This window comes from Garra rufa, chromosome 3 (genome assembly GCF_049309525.1).
Source record: "Garra rufa chromosome 3, GarRuf1.0, whole genome shotgun sequence".
Lineage (NCBI taxonomy): Eukaryota > Metazoa > Chordata > Actinopteri > Cypriniformes > Cyprinidae > Garra > Garra rufa.
In genome coordinates this window covers 33,229,514-33,247,449 of record NC_133363.1, presented here as the reverse complement: position 1 = coordinate 33,247,449, position 17,936 = coordinate 33,229,514, and the positions used below count along the sequence as shown (strand labels likewise).

General features: G+C 37.5%; 1 protein-coding gene across 6 annotated transcripts in view; it reads right to left on the bottom strand.

Annotated features, from left to right (window-relative positions):
- tcf12 (transcription factor 12) overlaps positions 1–17,936 on the bottom strand; it is a 180,471-nt gene that overhangs the window by 56,922 nt on the left and 105,613 nt on the right. For all 6 annotated transcript variants that reach the window (XM_073835961.1, XM_073835962.1, XM_073835964.1 and 3 more), the window contains exons 6-8: positions 13,678–13,739; positions 1,032–1,164; positions 734–786 (exon numbers count right to left, since the gene is read on the bottom strand). In XM_073835961.1, coding sequence (XP_073692062.1) covers positions 734–786; positions 1,032–1,164; positions 13,678–13,739 — 248 coding nt within the window. The remainder of the gene's footprint in view (positions 1–733; positions 787–1,031; positions 1,165–13,677; positions 13,740–17,936) is intronic.

Here is a 17,936-nt window from a genome sequence, read left to right as displayed (position 1 = left end):
GCCGTATTAACGTGAGGGGGATCTCTGTGCTAAAGCTGCTGTATTCACGCATTCACTGCGACCAGCACTGGGCGAATCTAAAAGAAGGCTTTCACTATCTGCCCTCCGTTTTCCCACAATGACTGTTCGAATGAGCGATTTATGCATACAGAAAGGTTGGGAGGGAGTTGGGCAAACGGGGGTCACAGGCGGAGTCAAGCTGAGCTCCGCACTTCCTCCGAATCTTAATGTCTGGTGCTCCACCGGGATTATCGCCCATGGAAATTTTCCCTCAATTCTGTGTTATTAATCTTTGCCTGTCCTCCTGTTCTGGCTACATAATGACTAATTAAACATCAAAAGAGCTGTGGCGGGGATGCAGCATGACAGCTCGTGTCCCTGAGCCCTTGTTCCCGCGGGAAAGAGAAGGAAAGGGGGGGCGAGCGCTGACGGGGCGGCCTCACAAATCAATCAACCATCGTTACCTAGCACCTACGCCCGCCACGCTCCAAACGGAGGATCCGCAAACACAACAGAGCTGATTTGCGAGGCAAGTCTGGCCTCCAGTGTGCACGCGCCTGACATCCGCACAGGTTCGCGCTGCCACCGTGTCAGAGGACGACTTTGATAAGACAGAATTCAAAAACGTGTGTGCCGCCGTACCAACGGCTTTCATTAAACGTGTCTGTTTGTGCGCTAGCATCTATTTTTAAAGCAAAGCGATGGCAGGAAGATGAAATGATGCTGTACTCACAGATGTAGGCAGGCCAGGAGGGGGCTTGCGCACTTTCTTTGTTTGCAGAGGATCTGTGGAGAGAATACAAAAACAACTTTGAGACATTTGAGGGGAAAAAGAATAAACAAGCATGCGGCGGCACTCAGTCAGATGTCTCTTTGATTACAGGTTTACAAAGACAAATATGAGAGCATTGTTGTGGCAGAAATTGAGGAATTCTTAAAATCAGTGTTGAAAAAGCGAATGCTGAAGAATTTATATTTCTAGTAGGGTCCATAAGTGTTTATTATTATACATAACCATGATAGGCACTAACCCATTGAAGAAGAGTCCTGAAGGGAGCGTCTTCGTGGATTGGGGCCAGTATAAGAGTAGAAAGGAGTGGGCGACTTCCCAGAGGTGGTGACAGGCCCTGGGCTTGTCAGCCCCATGTCCGACCTCAGATTGGACTGTAGAGACAAAAGAAGAGAGTTCAGGGACAAGAGCCAGCAGTATAAACACTAATGCAAATGCACAAAAAAGTGTATGCATGTGTGCAAAACATTTGAAATTCAAACTTAAATACAGAAAAACAAATAATGCCAATGATTAGTTTTACAATATGGCTGACAACCCATTAATTGCTTTTATTAAGATTCTATACCATCAAATAAGTTAAAGATAATAACCAAAATCAATCATTTAAACACAACATTATAATGTACAATATAAATAATTGATATTTTGAGGGTTACAGTTGAGGTCAAAAGTTTACATACACCTTGCAGAATCTACAAAATGTTAATTATTTTACCAAAATAAGAGGGATCATACAAAATGCATGTTATTTTTTATTTAGTACTGACCTCGTGATTTATTGAAATGACCTGAATTTATAAAAATGACCCCATTCAAAAGTTTACATATGCTTGGTTCTTAATACTATGTTGTTTTTTGTTTAGTGATAATTGTTCGTGAGTCCCTTGTTTGTCCTGAACAGTTAAACTGCCCACTGTTCTTCAGAAAAATCCTTCAGATCCCACAAATTGTTTGGTTTTTCAGTGTTTTTGTGTATTTGAACCCTTTCCAACAATGATTGTATGATTTTGAGATCCATCTTTTAACACAGAGGACAACTGATGGACTTATATGCAACTATTACATAAGGTTTAAATGCGCAATGAAATTTGTGCAATGAAAAATTAAATGCGTCAGAAGGAAACACAATGCTATAAGAGCTGAGGGTGAAAACTCATGGTAAATTTAACTTATTTTGTCTTCTGGGAAATATGTACGTATCTTCTGTAGCTTCTGAATGGAAGTACTAAAAGAAAAAAATATGATATTTAGGCAAAATAAGAAAAAAGTACACATCTTCATTCTGTTCAAAAGTTTACACCCCTGGATCTTAATGCATTGATTTTCTTTCTGGAGCATCAGTGAGTGTTTGAACCTTTTGTAATAGTTCCAAATGAGTCCCTCAGTTGTCCTCAGTGTGAAAATATGGATCTCAAAAATCATTCAGTCATTGTTGGAAAGGGTTCAAATACACAAAGATACTGAATAAGGAAAATGCTTACATGACCTTTGGACTGTCACAGTTTAAAAGCAAAAAGAGCATCACCCAGATTAAAATATAAAAGATGAAGGTCCATTTCAGATGTTGTATATTGTGAGACCCCTGAATGAGGGTTTTGTGCTTCACAGAAGGACACAATCAGAACTCGTTACTGAAAAAAAAAAAACCCTGAGAGTTTTTTCTGCTCTTTCCTCTCTTTACTGAACACAATTGTGCAGTTATTGATGTGCGAGTGCCAGCAGCTCAGTGAAGTCCAAGGAGAAATCGATCCAATCAGTCTGACCTAGTGATTCCCTCCCCTTCTGCTCACGGTGAACTGCTATTGATCAGGCCTGATCACGGCCCCAGGGCATATCCACACGCAGCCAGGGACACATCCTCACTTAAAGGAGCAGCAGGCCCAGGAGAGTGAAGGATGAGAGAGCCGAAGAGAGGGTGGGGGGTACGACAGTGGCCGACTCAAGCCTCATTAAACCATCTGTCTGATCTCAGGAGCTGTCAGCTCCCCTGTAAAAAACTGTGCCGGCTTAACTTGACAAAACACCCGGTGTAGAGCCCATGAAGTCGACAGGGCCACTAGACTGTCGACCGAGAGCCAATTACGTGAGGAGAGAAGAGAGACAGTGGCCCCAAACCCTGTGTCTGATGACCGGGAGATTAGCCTAGGCTTCAGGTTTTGTAAATGGTTTTCCCAGAGGCTATCGCACCCTTGACCAACATCCACTCTGTCGCTCGTCCCGGCAAACTGGGTTAAGAGGCCAATTAGAGAAGAAGCCCAATTAGCCTAATCGTCTGCTGAGTTAAAGAGTAGTGTGGGGAGGGGGATGAAAGAGTGACTGAGAATAGAAAGAATCAGGTAACAGGACTCATACTGAGAGACCCAGCATGCATTAGAGAGCGGCTGTTGACTACTGTACTGCACCACTTAACACCACTGAAATCACACAAAAGATTAATAAAGAACCATAATTACACATTGTGAGTATAATTATGGTTTTAATTTTACTAGCCTTTCATGTGATTTTAGTTTGTATCATATTTTTCTAATAAGTAATATTAATATTTAAAACAATATATATTTTTAGTGTATTATAGTGTATTTTATACTGACTTTATAATTTATAATTATTATTTATAATTTATTGCAATATATATTTCATGTTAGAGGTTTGCCAGCTTTACACAATTCATTTGAGAAAAACTACTGTCAAATACACACTGAAATTCAAAGATCATAATGACAAACCAAATGTACGTACTTCTGAAAGTAATAATACTATTATTATTTTTAAGGAATGTCACAGATATTTTTTTCATCCATGTTTTAATTTATACAGTTCTGTTGTGGAAAACTAAAAATGCCATGTTTTTTTGTAAATGAATTTTCTTTTGATTACATTTTCTGTAATCAAGTTTTATTAATTCATTTCATTAGACACCATCTTTTAAAGATTTGTATTAAATAATAAAACACAGAATCCAGAACAAACAAAATAAAATAAAAAGCACAAAATTTAAAAACATTTATTCTCAAGGTCTCTAACAAACATGTGGAAAACTATGGAAGCCCGTTTTTGCCACTGAATAAAAAAAAAAGGTAATTGCGACTCTTTATCTCACAATTATGACTTTTTTCTCAGAACTGTGAGATATAAACTAATAATTCTAATAAATAAAGTTATAATTGCGTGATATAAACTCAAAATTCTGAAAAAAAAGTCAAGAATGGCAAGATATAAACTAACATTTTTTGACTTTTTTCTCATAATTGCTTGATATAAACTCAACTGCGATAAATAGTCAGAATTGCAAGATAGAAACTCACAATTCTGACTTTTTCTCAGAATCGTTTGATATAAACACAATTGTAAGAAATAGTCAGAATTGCAACATCTAAACTCACAATTCTGACTTTTTCTCAGAATCACGTGATATAAACTCACAAATGCGAGAAATAGTCAGAATTGTTATATAAACTGACAGTTGACTTTTCCCCTCAGAAACGCGTGATATAAACTCACAATTGAGAATAGTCAGAATTGCGAGACATAAATAAACTCACAATTCTGACTTTTTTCCTCAGAATCGCTAATACTGTACATACAACTGCAAGAAATAGAATTCCGAAATAAACTCAATTCTGACTTTTTTTCTCAGAATCACGTGACATAAACTCACAATTGCGAGAAATAGTCAGAAATGCAATATAAACTCAATTCTGACAATTTTTCTCAGAATCCTGTGATATAAACTCACAAATGCGAGAAATAGTCAGAATTGACTATAACTGACAGTTGACTTTTTCCCTCAGAAACGCTTGATATAAACTCACAATTGAGAATAGTCAGAATTGCGACATATAAATTCACAATTCTGACTTTTTTTTCTCAGAATCACTAATACATAGGTTACAACTGCAAGAAATTCACTTTTTTCTCGAAATAGCTTGATATGAACTCACAATTGCGAGTAGTCTTGATATAAACTCACATTCTGACTTTTTTCTCAAAATCGTTTGATTTAAACTCACAATTCTTTTTTTCTCAAAATTGCTTGATATAAACTCACAATTACGAGTAATTCTGACGTTTTTTCTCAGAATCACGTCATATATACTCACAATTGCGAGAAAGATTCAGAAATGCAATATAAACTCAATTCTGACTTTTTTCTCAGAATCCTGTGATATAAACTCACAATTCTGACTTTTTTCTCGAAATCACTTGATATAAACTCACAATTGCGAGTAGTCAGAATTGTGATATAAACTCACATTCTGACTTGTTTCTCAAAATGGCTTGATATAAACTAACAATTCTTTTTTCCTCAAAATTGCTTGACATAAACTCACAATTGCGAGTAGTCAGAATTGCGATATAAACTCACATTCTGACTTGTTTCTCAAAATCACTTGATATAAACTCACAATTCTTTTTTCCTCAAAATTGCTTGACATAAACTCACAATTGCGAGTCGTCAGAATTGCGATATAAACTCACATTCTGACTTGTTTCTCAAAATCGCTTGATATAAACTCACAATTCTTTTTTCCTCAAAATTGCTTGACATAAACTCACAATTGCGAGTAGTCAGAATTGTGATATAAACTCACATTCTGACTTTTTTCTCAGAATCCTGTGATATAAACTCACAATTCTGACTTTTTTCTCGAAATCACTTGATATAAACTCACAATTGCGAGTAGTCAGAATTGCGATATAAACTCACATTCTGACTTGTTTCTCAAAATCGCTTGATATAAACTCACAATTCTTTTTTCCTCAAAATTGCTTGACATAAACTCACAATTGCGAGTAGTCAGAATTGTGATATAAACTCACATTCTGACTTTTTTCTCAGAATCCTGTGATATAAACTCACAATTGCGAGTAGTCAGAATTGCGATATAAACTCACTTTCTGATTTGTGTCTCAAAATCGCTTGATATAAACACAATTCTTTTTTCCTCAAAATTGCTTGATATAAACTCACAATTGCGAGAAATAGTCAGAATAATAGTCACTATTTTCTCAAAATAGCTTGATATAAACTCACAGTTGCGAGTAGTCAGAATTGCAAAATAAAAACTCACAATTCTGACTTTTTTAACAATTGCGAGTTAAGTCAATTCTGAGAACACATGAGTCTTTGTTTTCATCAAAATTATACTTTATAACTTGCAATTGTGAGATTATATCTCACAATTCTGAGGAAAAAAAGTCAGAATTGTAAGATAAAAAGTCACAATAACCTTTTTTATTTTTTATTCAGTGGCGAAAACAAGCTTCCACAGAAAACACTTCTTTTCCCATTATTGGTAAATTGGTAAATGAATATCATGTTAAATATTGATATCATATGATGAAAAAAAAAGTGATGATATTTTTGGTCATATTGCTGATCCACGGTATACAGAAAAATAAAGTCAATATCAAAGTCAGATAGAAGTCATAATTAAAGCCCCGATCGAGGCTTACAAAAGAAAGCCTTAAAAATAGCTAGTCCTCCTTGAATTTAGCCGATTAAAACAACGGCCATCAGATCGTGTGAAAATCAGGTTGGCTTCTCCTTTACTGCAGGAGGAATGAGGGGGGAAACGAGCTCTCCAAAGTGACAGGCTGTCAGGGAGGCGGCATCATTGACATTGACATGGCAAAACAGACTGACTAGTGTTGCCTTTGTTCAATGATATGAAATCCTCACAGCAATATTATCTTCTTACTTTTAGCCACGATGTAAAAACAAGACAGGGTCAGATGGAATAGAATCGACCGATAGAATACTAATTTAACATTCGATATTTGCTGTGGTTTATTATAGTGATGTGAAATTAGTCAAATCCTATTTAAAGATTACATTCAGAGAACTGGTGGTTCCATGTAACTAAAGAGGATTAGTGAGATCTTTGTTAAATTTAATATAGAACAAATAAGAAAATGTACATTTTCTGAAGAAAAACTTCAGAACGGTGCCAGGCTGTTGCTTAACAGTTGCCAAGTAAAAAAAAAAAAGTCATATTCAGGTTTCAAGATATGACTTGGGTATATTTTTTCATCTCCCAGGTGAAAATCTAAATTCTGATTTCTTAGAAAAGTAATAATACACTTCTTGCCAACAACCCACATGATTTGAGGTATCATTCACATCTGCTGCACAAACATTTCGGGATGAGTAACCCAGCGACATTTAATACTAACGGCTTGGACTGTGTTCAAATCCCTAATACTGAGTATGAGCGATTGCAACGGAGATATACTGACAAAAGCCCTGTTCATTTCCCTCCAGGGTATGAATGTTTATGTGTGAACATGGCCGTGTGTTAGCAGGTGAGAGGAAAAAGACTGCCCTCCGCGGTTTAGCCTTTAAAACAAGTACTCAGCTTACATGACGGTCCGGTCAATCTTGTGGATACTGAGAAGTAGTGTTCATTATAAGGACACTTGACAGAATCACAGGGGCTTCTGAGCCCGCTCACATCTGAACAATCATCTTCCTGAGTGAAATGTCAGGCAGATTGGTGGAGATAATAGCAGTCATCTGTCAACCGCATCCTGCCGCAACAATCAGAATAATCTTCCACACAGGGGACGGGAGCAAAGCTTACCTACAGCCACCGCGCTGCTGAACGCATCTCTCTACCGCTCGCTTCTTATCGCTTCTGTATTTTCACATTTCTCATGTTTGGATCATGGCATTTCATGCTACAAGGTTAAAGATTGCAATGGTAGGGTAGTCTTTAGCTAGATGCACTGTCAAAAATATTGCGAAGCGATGGCAAGCTACAAATGAATCAACTACACTTAAAAATAAAGGTGCTTTTAAAGGTTCTTCACAGTGATTGGTTCCACAAAGAACCATTTAGTCAAAGATTCTTTAAAGAACCATCTCTTTCTTACCTTTTTATAATCTGAGGAAACTTATTTTGCCACAAAGAACATTTTGTGAAACAGAAAGGTTCTTCAGATGTTAAAGGTTCTTTATGGAACCATTTAGACAAAAAAGGTTCTTCTATGGTATTGTGAAGCACCTACATTTTTAAGAGTGTATATCATATCTATTATATTAGACTGTCAAAACAATATGAGGAATTTTGGAAATGGTATAATAGGGGCACTTTAAAAGTCATTTATTTGGATATCTGACTATACCGGTAGCATTAAAATGCTTTGATTTAGTTAAAAAATGGAATTATAGGAGTCATTTGTTCAGAAATTGAACTACGTTGGTCATATGTGACCCTGGATCACAAAACCATTCATAAGGGTTAATTTTTTGAAATACAGATTTTTTTATACATCATCTGAACGCAGAATAAATAAGATTTCCACTGATCTATTGAAACTATAACACTTTTAAAAATAAAGGTGCTTCACGAAGCCATTGAAGAACCTTGTTGTCTAAATGGTTCCATAAAGAACCTTTAACATCTGAAGAACCTTACTGTTTCACAAAAGGTTCTTTGTGGTGAAAGAAGGTTCTTCAGATTTTAAAAAAGGTAAGAAAGAGATGGTTCTTTCAAGAACCTTTGATTGAATGGTTCTTTGTGGAACCAAAAATGGTTCTTCTATGGCATCGCTGTGAAGAACCTTTTAAAGCACCTTTATTTTTAAGAGTGTAGGACAATATTTGGCCAAGATGCAACTATTTTAATAATCTGGAATCTGAGGGTGCAGAAAATCATCTTTAAAGTTGTCCAAATTAAGTTCTTAGCAATGCATATTATTAATCAAAAATTAAGTTTTTATATATTTACAGTAGGAAATAAACCAAATATCTTCATGGAACATGATCTTTACTTAATATCCTAATGATTTTTTAGCATAAAAGAAAAATCAATCATTTTCCGCCATACAATATTTGGCTATTGCTAAAAATATACCCATGCTACTTAAGACCTTCACATATTGTACGGTTTTGATTCACTAAAGAAAACTAGTTCATAAGACTAATTTGTTCAGGAATTAAACTACACTGTTTGCACTAAATGATTCTGATTCACTACCAAGAACAGGCTCCTAAAACAACAGTTCACCAAAAAAATGAAAAATCTATGACTGTTTAATCACTGCAGAACACAAAAGAAATTTTGAAGAAAATTGGTAACCAAACAGTTTAGGTGACCACTGATTTGAATTGTACAGGGAAAAACAAAACACTCAGACATTTCTCAAAATATCTTATTTTGTGTTATGCAGAAGAAAGAAGGTCATACAGGTTTGAAATAACATGAAGGTGAGTAGACGATAACAGAATTTTCATTTTAGAGTGAACTTTTCCTTTAAAGAGTCATTTGTTAAGGTATCTTTTTGATTCACAAGAGTATTCAGAAACTGGTTCTGATTCACTAAAAACTGGTTCACAGGGGTCATTGGTTTCGAATGCAGCAACACTGAGCTCTTAGGTTTTGAATTACTACGAAGAATCAACTTGTAAATGTAATTTATTCAGGAACTGAACTATATTGGTCGCATTGTACGGTTTTGATTCACTAAAAAAAGCTGGTTCATAACTGTTAGGGAATGTAACCACGGTTTGTGATGCACTGTATGTTTGTGATTCAATGAGAAGAACCATAAATAACATGGCCTTGTGGTAGTCTTGTAAACGTGCATCAAAGACTGACACCGAAGAGAAGAAACTGTTGAATAAAATTGTTATTTTTGTTGCTCTTTGCACACAAAAAGCATTCTTGTAGCTTGATAAAATTAGGATTGAACCACTAGAGTAGTTGAGTCAGAAAGCCCTCGAATTTCATCAAAAATATCTTAATTTGTGTTTAGAAGATGAACAAAGGTCTTATGGGTTTAGAATGAGGGTGAGTAATTAATAACAGAATTTTCATGTTTTGGTGAACACTTTAAGGGTCACTCACTTTGAAATCTAAACTGGTTGCATGGGTTTCATGCAGGAAACACTAAGTATTTTTGTATGCTGTTTGTTCCAAATCAAGCAAAGAACGCATGTGCGACAATCGTTAACGGCTCTTAATAAGAAACGGTTCTTGGTTCTTCCCAAGCCGATGTGAAATTCACTGTTTCTGTTGCTGAATTACTTGCTAGTAAAAGGAAGCAGCCAATGAGATGCTTGGCAGGCAGAGATACAGGGGCCACAGCTGGCTGAGACAGTTTGAATATTTAACTCAATAAAAGGTGTACAGTTCCACATCAGGTTCAAATGATGCAATAATACCTTGCTGAGGGAGAGGTTTAGCCTGCAAATGATGACAAACCTCATAAAAAGACGGGCTGTTTGGCTTTGTGAAAATCCTGTAACCGCTTCCCATCACTGCCAAACACTTGATAGATTACTAGTGCAGATATTTCCATTCTTGGCACTCGCTGAACAAATAGGGCCTTTTATTAGGTTCCGCAATGTGCATTGCTCAATTTTCGAAGCAGACTGGGTTATTAGGCGCCCGATTCGCGTATTAAAAACACTGCTTCTCCGATAATCTCTGCACCTGATAGTCATCTGTTTATATGCGCGCGGCAGACGCGGTGGCCGTATTAGCACGCGGGGTTCAGAATATTAATGCAGCCACCCTGCAGCCCGCATTCTTCCCACATTCGCTCAGGAACCGAACGGCTTTTTCGCTCTTCCTGTTTTTCTTCAGCGACTAGACAAACTGAGTCTCTGCCAGGCTCTGATCTGTGCAGCTGCAGGCCAGCATAAATTCCCCAGTTCCCACACAAAATGTCTGAACTGGCATTCCCTTTCAGAAAGCTCTTTTATGAATGAGCGAACGCGCTGGAGAGCCAGCCGTGTTTTCATTCGTTCTGACTAGCGCCATTCACTGCTCGCAAACCACACGCCGCTTTTAAAGGTGGGTTTGTGTGTTTCTCCTCTCCTGAGATGGGCGCTGGGCTCGGAGGGTGAGGTTATTAAAGGGTCATCTGGGTCGAGGGCTGCGCTGACCTCACACTTAAGCTGGAGAGGTAGTCTTCCTCTAATATCGTCTCTTAGCCTTGGCATTAAATTTAACCTTAAAAGCTAATAACCATAAGGTATAGTGCTAATATGCAAAGCAACTTAATGAAGACTGAACTTGGTTTCGCAGTAGTTTAGAGTGGGGGGCGAACAAAATGTAAACAGAGCAAAAGTGCAAGCAACAGGCGATAAAAAAAAAAAATGTGAAGTGAAAAAAGGGTTGGGGGTCTCCAAGTATACTGTCTGACTGACTGACGTCAACCGTGTCAGAGAGAATGAACAGGCAGGAGAGCGAGAGCGAGAGTGGGGTGGTGTGCTCACACAATCCTGTCTTTGTTTGGAACATCTGTGTGGCTGAGGGAGGGGAGCAGGGCCGGGCTCTGTGACCCTGCTTTAATGGAAGTGCTGAAAGTCATGTTTCTGTGTGCTGAAGGCCTGCTCCCTACACATAAACACTCCCTCTAAATCACATTTTAAATGCTATTAAAAAGCATTCAGATTAAAAGCATTCAGACATCACAAAACACTCTTTCAACATTATGATGATGTGACCAGAAACTATAAACCGTTCCCACTCCTTCTGAGCAACGAATTTCCCAGACTTTTTGTTGACTTGTCCCAGTCGTGCTTATTAAAGGCAGCACTTTATATTTTTGGGTTAACATTAGTTAATGAATAACAGTAGGTGTTACAAATAATACATTGTTGTTCATTTATACAACATTTATATAATTCTAAGCATTATTATTAGTATACATAATAGTACACTACTTTTTTGTTTGGGGTCAGGATGTTTTTTTATAATATTTTAGCAGGACATATTAAACTCATCAAATGTGACAGTAAAAAAAATATAACGTGTGACCCTGGACCACAAAACCAGTCTTAAGCAGTATGGGTATATTTGTAGCAATAGCCAACAATACAATGTATGGGTCAAAATTATCGATTTTTCTTTTATGGCAAAAATCATTAGGATATTAAGTAAAGTTCATGTTCCATGAAGATATTTTGTAAATTTCCATATGTATATATATCAAAAGTTCATTTTGATTAGTAATATGCATTGCTAAGAACTTCATTTGGACAACTTTAAAGGCGATTTTCTCAATATTTTGATTTTTTTGCACACTCAGATTCCAGATTTTCAAATATTGTTCTATCCTAACAAACCATGTGTCAATGGAAATCATATTTATTCAGCTTTCAGATGTATAAATCTCAATTAAAATTTTTTTACTGGTTTTGTTGTCTAGGGTCACATATTACAAAAGATTTCAGTTTCAAATAAATGCTCTTCTCATTAGAATGTGACACTGAAAAAACTGAAGTAATGGCTGCTGTAAATTAATCTCTGCCATCACAGGAATACATTATATATCAAAATATATTCCATACATTAAAATAGAAAACAGTTCTTTTAGAATGAAAGATTTAATAACATTGCTGTTGTACAAAATTATTGCCTTAGTAAGGTCTTATTTCAAAAACATTAAAAAAATTCTAGATATGACTTGGGCATATGAAATATTTTTCATCTTCCAGGTGAAAATCTCAAGTCTGATTTCTTAGAAAAGTAATAATACGCCTCTTGCCAACAAGCCAAAAACATTAAAAAATCTTCACCCAAAAGCTGTACTTTAGAGCAGTGGTTCACAAAGTGGGGGGCGCGTCCGAGTATTGCAGGGGGGGGGGGGGGGGCGCGGGCCATCAGCAGAAAAATAAATATAGAAACGTAAACAGCCAAAGGACGTAACTTAGAATGGGAGATGATCGGTGTGTGAGAGAAGAGAAAACCATAGATTAATTCGCACAGACCCAGGCAGGTGCTGGTCATTCAAAAACTCAATGCAGAAATTAGGCTACATAAAATATCTAGGCTGTTATTAGTATGTGGCTATAATAAGTTGTGTAGTTGTCTATAGCTCTGTATCATGATGGTAAAATTATGTCTATATTTGCACTTTGAATATTGAAAGAGTAGCCTACTTTGGTCATGGCTGCATTTATTGCCTACACGACTAAGAAAGAACTGTGTCGTTAATTTTTTGTTATTTATACTGTAGATTCTTTAAAAATGCAGTGGCTGCCTCTAATTTAAATGGCTGAACTTATAATAGAGAAAATAAACATCTTGTTCATGTACTCATATTTTCATTCATTCCTGTCCCTTGCTTAAGGCGTAAAATAAATATATAAAAAAGGCTTTGAGAATCAGCCCATTTGCTTGTAAAACATCTGCAATCAGAATCAGCCATGAAGAATCAAGATCGGCACATTACTAAAAATAAATTGGGTGCTCCTATATTTTTTGGTGCTCCTAACTTTTTGCAGTTGGGAGCACCAGTGCTACCAAGTAAAAAAGCTAATTTCAAGCCCTGCTATGCCTTAGGACAGCATGAAACCCACACAAAAAAATATATATAAATAAATAAATAACACAGAGAATTATAATAATAACAGTTATTCTCCCTGTGCTATTTTTTATGTTTCAAGTGTTGCAAGGTTTGTTGTTGTTGTTGTTTAACTAAGAAAGCATTAATTTTTCATTATGTTTAGTAAAATCATTTACTAGTCTTAAGTGGGATAGGTATTTTCGGGAGGGGGGGCGGCAGATTTTTTTAAAGGTTTAAAGGGGGCGCAACCAAAAAAGTTTGAGAACCACTGCTTTAGAGCTTTGCGTAACTAAAAAAATGTATATTCACTACAGTACTTCCCAAGACTGTTTATGATTTTATTAATTTCCATGATTTCCATGGCATGCAATTCACAATTACATTTTAAACTTTTCTAAATTTAAGATGGGACTTGTATACAGAAATTAGCCATTTAGTCATGTGTTGGAGTATTTGGCACGTTCACTTTCAGCACTTTGGTAGTTGTGATGAATCAGGGGCTAAGTGAGAAACCTTCAAGATTCACACAAAATCAAAAACTATGTTAAAACATAACAAAAAAGTGAAGTTGTGGTCGTTACCTGGCATCCAGAGACGCCTGGCTCTCTTCCATAACCAGAGAACGGAGGCCTCTCAGACTTGCCTATGGATAAACAAAGAGACAAACAATCAGCACAGCACCATACACATTAAGCACATAAACATTAATCATGTGAGAAACAGGGAGATTACAAGGAAGACAAACAATAACCGCCAAAGCTCACACATTCTGTGTGAGTTTTGGCAGTTGAAGGCTGCTGAAGGTCAGGAGGAACTGATTTATATTTCATATTACATCAGTAAGGTGTGATTTATTTCTGTGTGTGTTTTTTTCTAGCTGGCCATCAGACAGAGCACGTCTGACAGTAAACTACAGGGTCAGACGGGTCTCCGTCAACGATACTAATCCATCTCGATCCTTTTCCTGGCGCAGAAACGCTCTGTGAGCTTGCGAGGGGCGAATAAAAAGTGCACAGCGCACAGCCGTATGAATCATGCACTTCACAATATCTAAACTCAGCAGTTTCAACCTCTCGGCGAGAAAAAACAGGAGGCTCCTAAAGGAAAATGATAAACAACTCGAAAAACACCATATATTATACTTGTCAGACTTTCAAACATTAGAACAAACACCGCAGTGGAGCTAAATTCTGTTTACTCCAGGGAAAAGGTAAATATTTTTGTTACTTAAATTCGGACGGCAAAAGTATTTGCACTACACCTTCCACACTTTAGGTTCGGTTCTGCTGCGCTCAGGTGCATGAGGCCACGTGTCTGCGAGCGTGCGAGTTTCTGCGCTGGCGTAGCCTCCCGAGACGCAGCCGTAATCAGGTACAGTGGTTTAACTGAAAACGCTGCTTCCCCTGCGGTGTAAACTGAGCTCAATCGTTGTGATATAACATGTTGTGCTCCTGCAAAGGAAGAGGGAGTATAGTTGTGGGTAAACTACTGCGCTCCCTCCCCCTTAGTCACCACAAAAGAATAAAACATCTGTCTTTCAGCGACTTTAAAGGTTAGGAGGCTTTTTTCCCCTCATCTTGACTTCCTGGGTTGCTACTCAGCTCAACTCAGGTTTAGGTTTCGGATTTTGTGGCGTACACAGACAGTCTCTCCTCTACAGATGCACTCGTGTCCAGTGTTGAAATATTCATTTACAGCATGTGTTTTGTCACACACTCTCTGTCCACGCTGAATAATTTATAAGAGCGCGTTGTTGTTTTAGATCCTGGCAGAGCTGGAAGCGCTACTCATGAAAAACATCCTCCCCTGGTCTGGGTCTCTCGGATGCAGCGAGCAGTTGCGCGCATGGTTTGGCATGCTCTTGTGCAGCGTAACCCAGCCATGCACTGTAACGTGTCGAGGGACCTTAATGCGATCAGCGCCGTAACCTCAGCCACTAAGGAGGAGTCCCAGAGGATCTGAACGGTAAACATGCGTTTAACTGTCTAGCATGCCAGAGTCACCTGACTGCACGCATACACCCACATACTGTCAGAGTCATAAATTATGACACGCATGTTAATGAGATTTAATTGTTCCAATGACATCTTTAAAATCACCCACATATCGCAATAAATGAGAACTGCTTCCATCAGTTAGTAAAAAAAACTAACTTAAATTAACTTTCAACTTAACTTAAAAAAAGACCTAAGGAGCATAAATGACAAGACAAGTATTTAATATATAATTCAGTATTAAGTATATATATATATATATATATATATATTACAATGTAAACAATGTTTTTCTATATTACTATTATTAATTAATTCAATTTAATTAATTAAATTTTAACTTATATCTGTAATTAAAGTTTAATTTTCAGAACCATTAATTCAGTCATCTATTAATCATTCTAATATGCGGATTTATTATCAATGTTGAAAACTGTAGTGCTGCTTAATATTTTTTTGGAACCTGTGATAATTTTTTTCAGGATTTTTTGACCAATAAAAGGTTCAAAAGAACAGCATTAATTTAAAATAGAAAGGTTTTCTAACAATATACACTACTGTTCAAAAGTTTGGGGTCAGTCAATTTTTAATCTTTCTTTTTTTTAAGAATCTAATACTTTTAATCACCAAGGATGTGTCACATTAATAAAAAGTGATAGATTTACATTGGTAGAAAAGATTTATATTTTGAATAAATGCTGATCCTTTAAACTTGTTATTTATCAAAGAATCCTGAAAAAAAGAATGACAGGTTCCAAAAAAATATTTGGCAGCACAACTGTTTCCAACATTGATAATTCTAATAATAAATCGTTATATTAGAATGACTTCTGAAGGATCATGTGACACTAAAGACTGGAGTAACAGCTGATGAGAATTCAGCATTGCATCACAGGAATAAATTATATTTTAAAGTATATTAAAATAACACTGTTTTTCTCACTGTACTGTTTTGTGTTACATCTGTCTAAAAGAATCTACATCTGTATAAAAAAATCACTATAAAAGTGTATTAAAATCAAATATTTTAATATTGTAATAACATTATTTATAATAATATTGCAATATTACAGTTTTTCTGTATTTTTTATCGACTTCTTTAAAAAGTCTATATATATTAGTGCTGGGCAATGAATAATTGTGATTAATCTAATTCAAAACAAAAGTTCTAATGATAAATGATGCAGATTTATTTTCACAGTCTTCTTTGTCAATATTGAACTAGGGTATGAATACTTTTGAGCACATCTATCTATCTATCTATCTATCTATCTATCTATCTATCTATCTATCTATCTATCTATCTATCTATCTATCATAGTTATTGTGCTTAATATTTAATTTATAAATACCAAATAATTTATATACTCATCTATTACTTATTATTTAACTCATATATTATTTTTTTAAATCACTATATATAGTTCATTATAAAATAATGAATTCAAAATAAACTGGTAATAAAGAAATATGTGAAGGAAAACACAGCTTTTTTCAGGAGGAGCGGATGAAGAAAAGTGTGAAAAAAATGAACCGGATGAGGGGAACAGAAAAATTAAGAATGACTCTAAGAGCTGTGGAGGAAGAGGAGACCCATGGGGGCCTGATATTCAGAGAGAAAGTGAGAGAATGAGAGCGAGCGGTGGAAAATTATTGGGCGTGCATTCAAAACACAGAGCGTTCCAAAAGCTGAAAGCATCCAAAGGCGAAGAAAGGCAAAGCGAGGGGGGGGGGGGAGAGGGAGAAAAAGTCTCTTGGAATGTTAAAAATCAACAATGTAAGACAGCTCTTCCACTGCTATAGCAATTTGTTTAAGTGTTACTGGCGAGTGTTTGTGCCAAGCAGGCTGCTGGCTGCGGCGCTGATGTTTGAGGAAGCAGTGCCAGCTAGCGCAGCTGTGAGGCCACTGCCCCCACCCTCCACACCCTCACACACACACCCCTTCCTTTCCTCTACTCTCTCGGCCAAGACACTCTTGGAGACAGAAAGAGAGAAAGAGAGAGAGAGAGTTCAGAGAATATGCGAGACAGCAGGTGAGAGGAGAGTGTGTGAGTGTGAGAGGAAGTGACAGTGAGTACATGTGTGAGAAGGGGTCACTAGGGGGAATCTCTCCAGAATTAACTTCAAGAAGTGGGCGTCAAGGCTGCCGATTAGCCACGTCCTCTACAGCCCGGCGAGCCCTCCTTTTATCTCCTCACGCCCTCCTCCTCCTCTTAGCTGGAGCAATGACAGACGGACGAAGGGGGGTTGGCCTGATCAATACCCGCCTCACTGCTTCCCCGGCCTCCCCCTCTGCTCGCCTACCCCTGCACCGCGACACATCATACATTATAGAAGCGGGATCTGACTGCGGATGATGAATGTTCCGGCCTCGCCGGGCTTTAGGGGAAGGGGTGGTGATGGGGTGGCTGACGCGGGGGACGGCGGCACCACCGCCACACGGGGAAGCGTGGAGGTTAGCCACCGTGCTATAGGTTATCAATGCCCCTGCTGACTCACAGCTAATGAGCGTTCTAGTCACACAATCTATCAAACAGGTGACTGGGGAGCCTGGGAGAGCAGAGGATGTTTACAGGGAACGGCCGCAACAGAAGGAAACTGATGAGGTTATGAAGTTTGATGAGAAAAGGCTATGCCAGGAAAACCATGGGATCGCTAAAGATTGAAGACAAGTCAGACAGGGATGGTGAATGGCGTGTTTAACGTCTGGGGAAGTAGCTGGGATAATAAGGATCTGCGCTGCTGTAGCTAGCAAGTCCGCTCATTTACATAGACGTTTGAAAACTAGGAGAGTTGGAGCATGTGACCTTGTCAGTCAGCAGGGGAGCATTAACGGCCCCACCAAC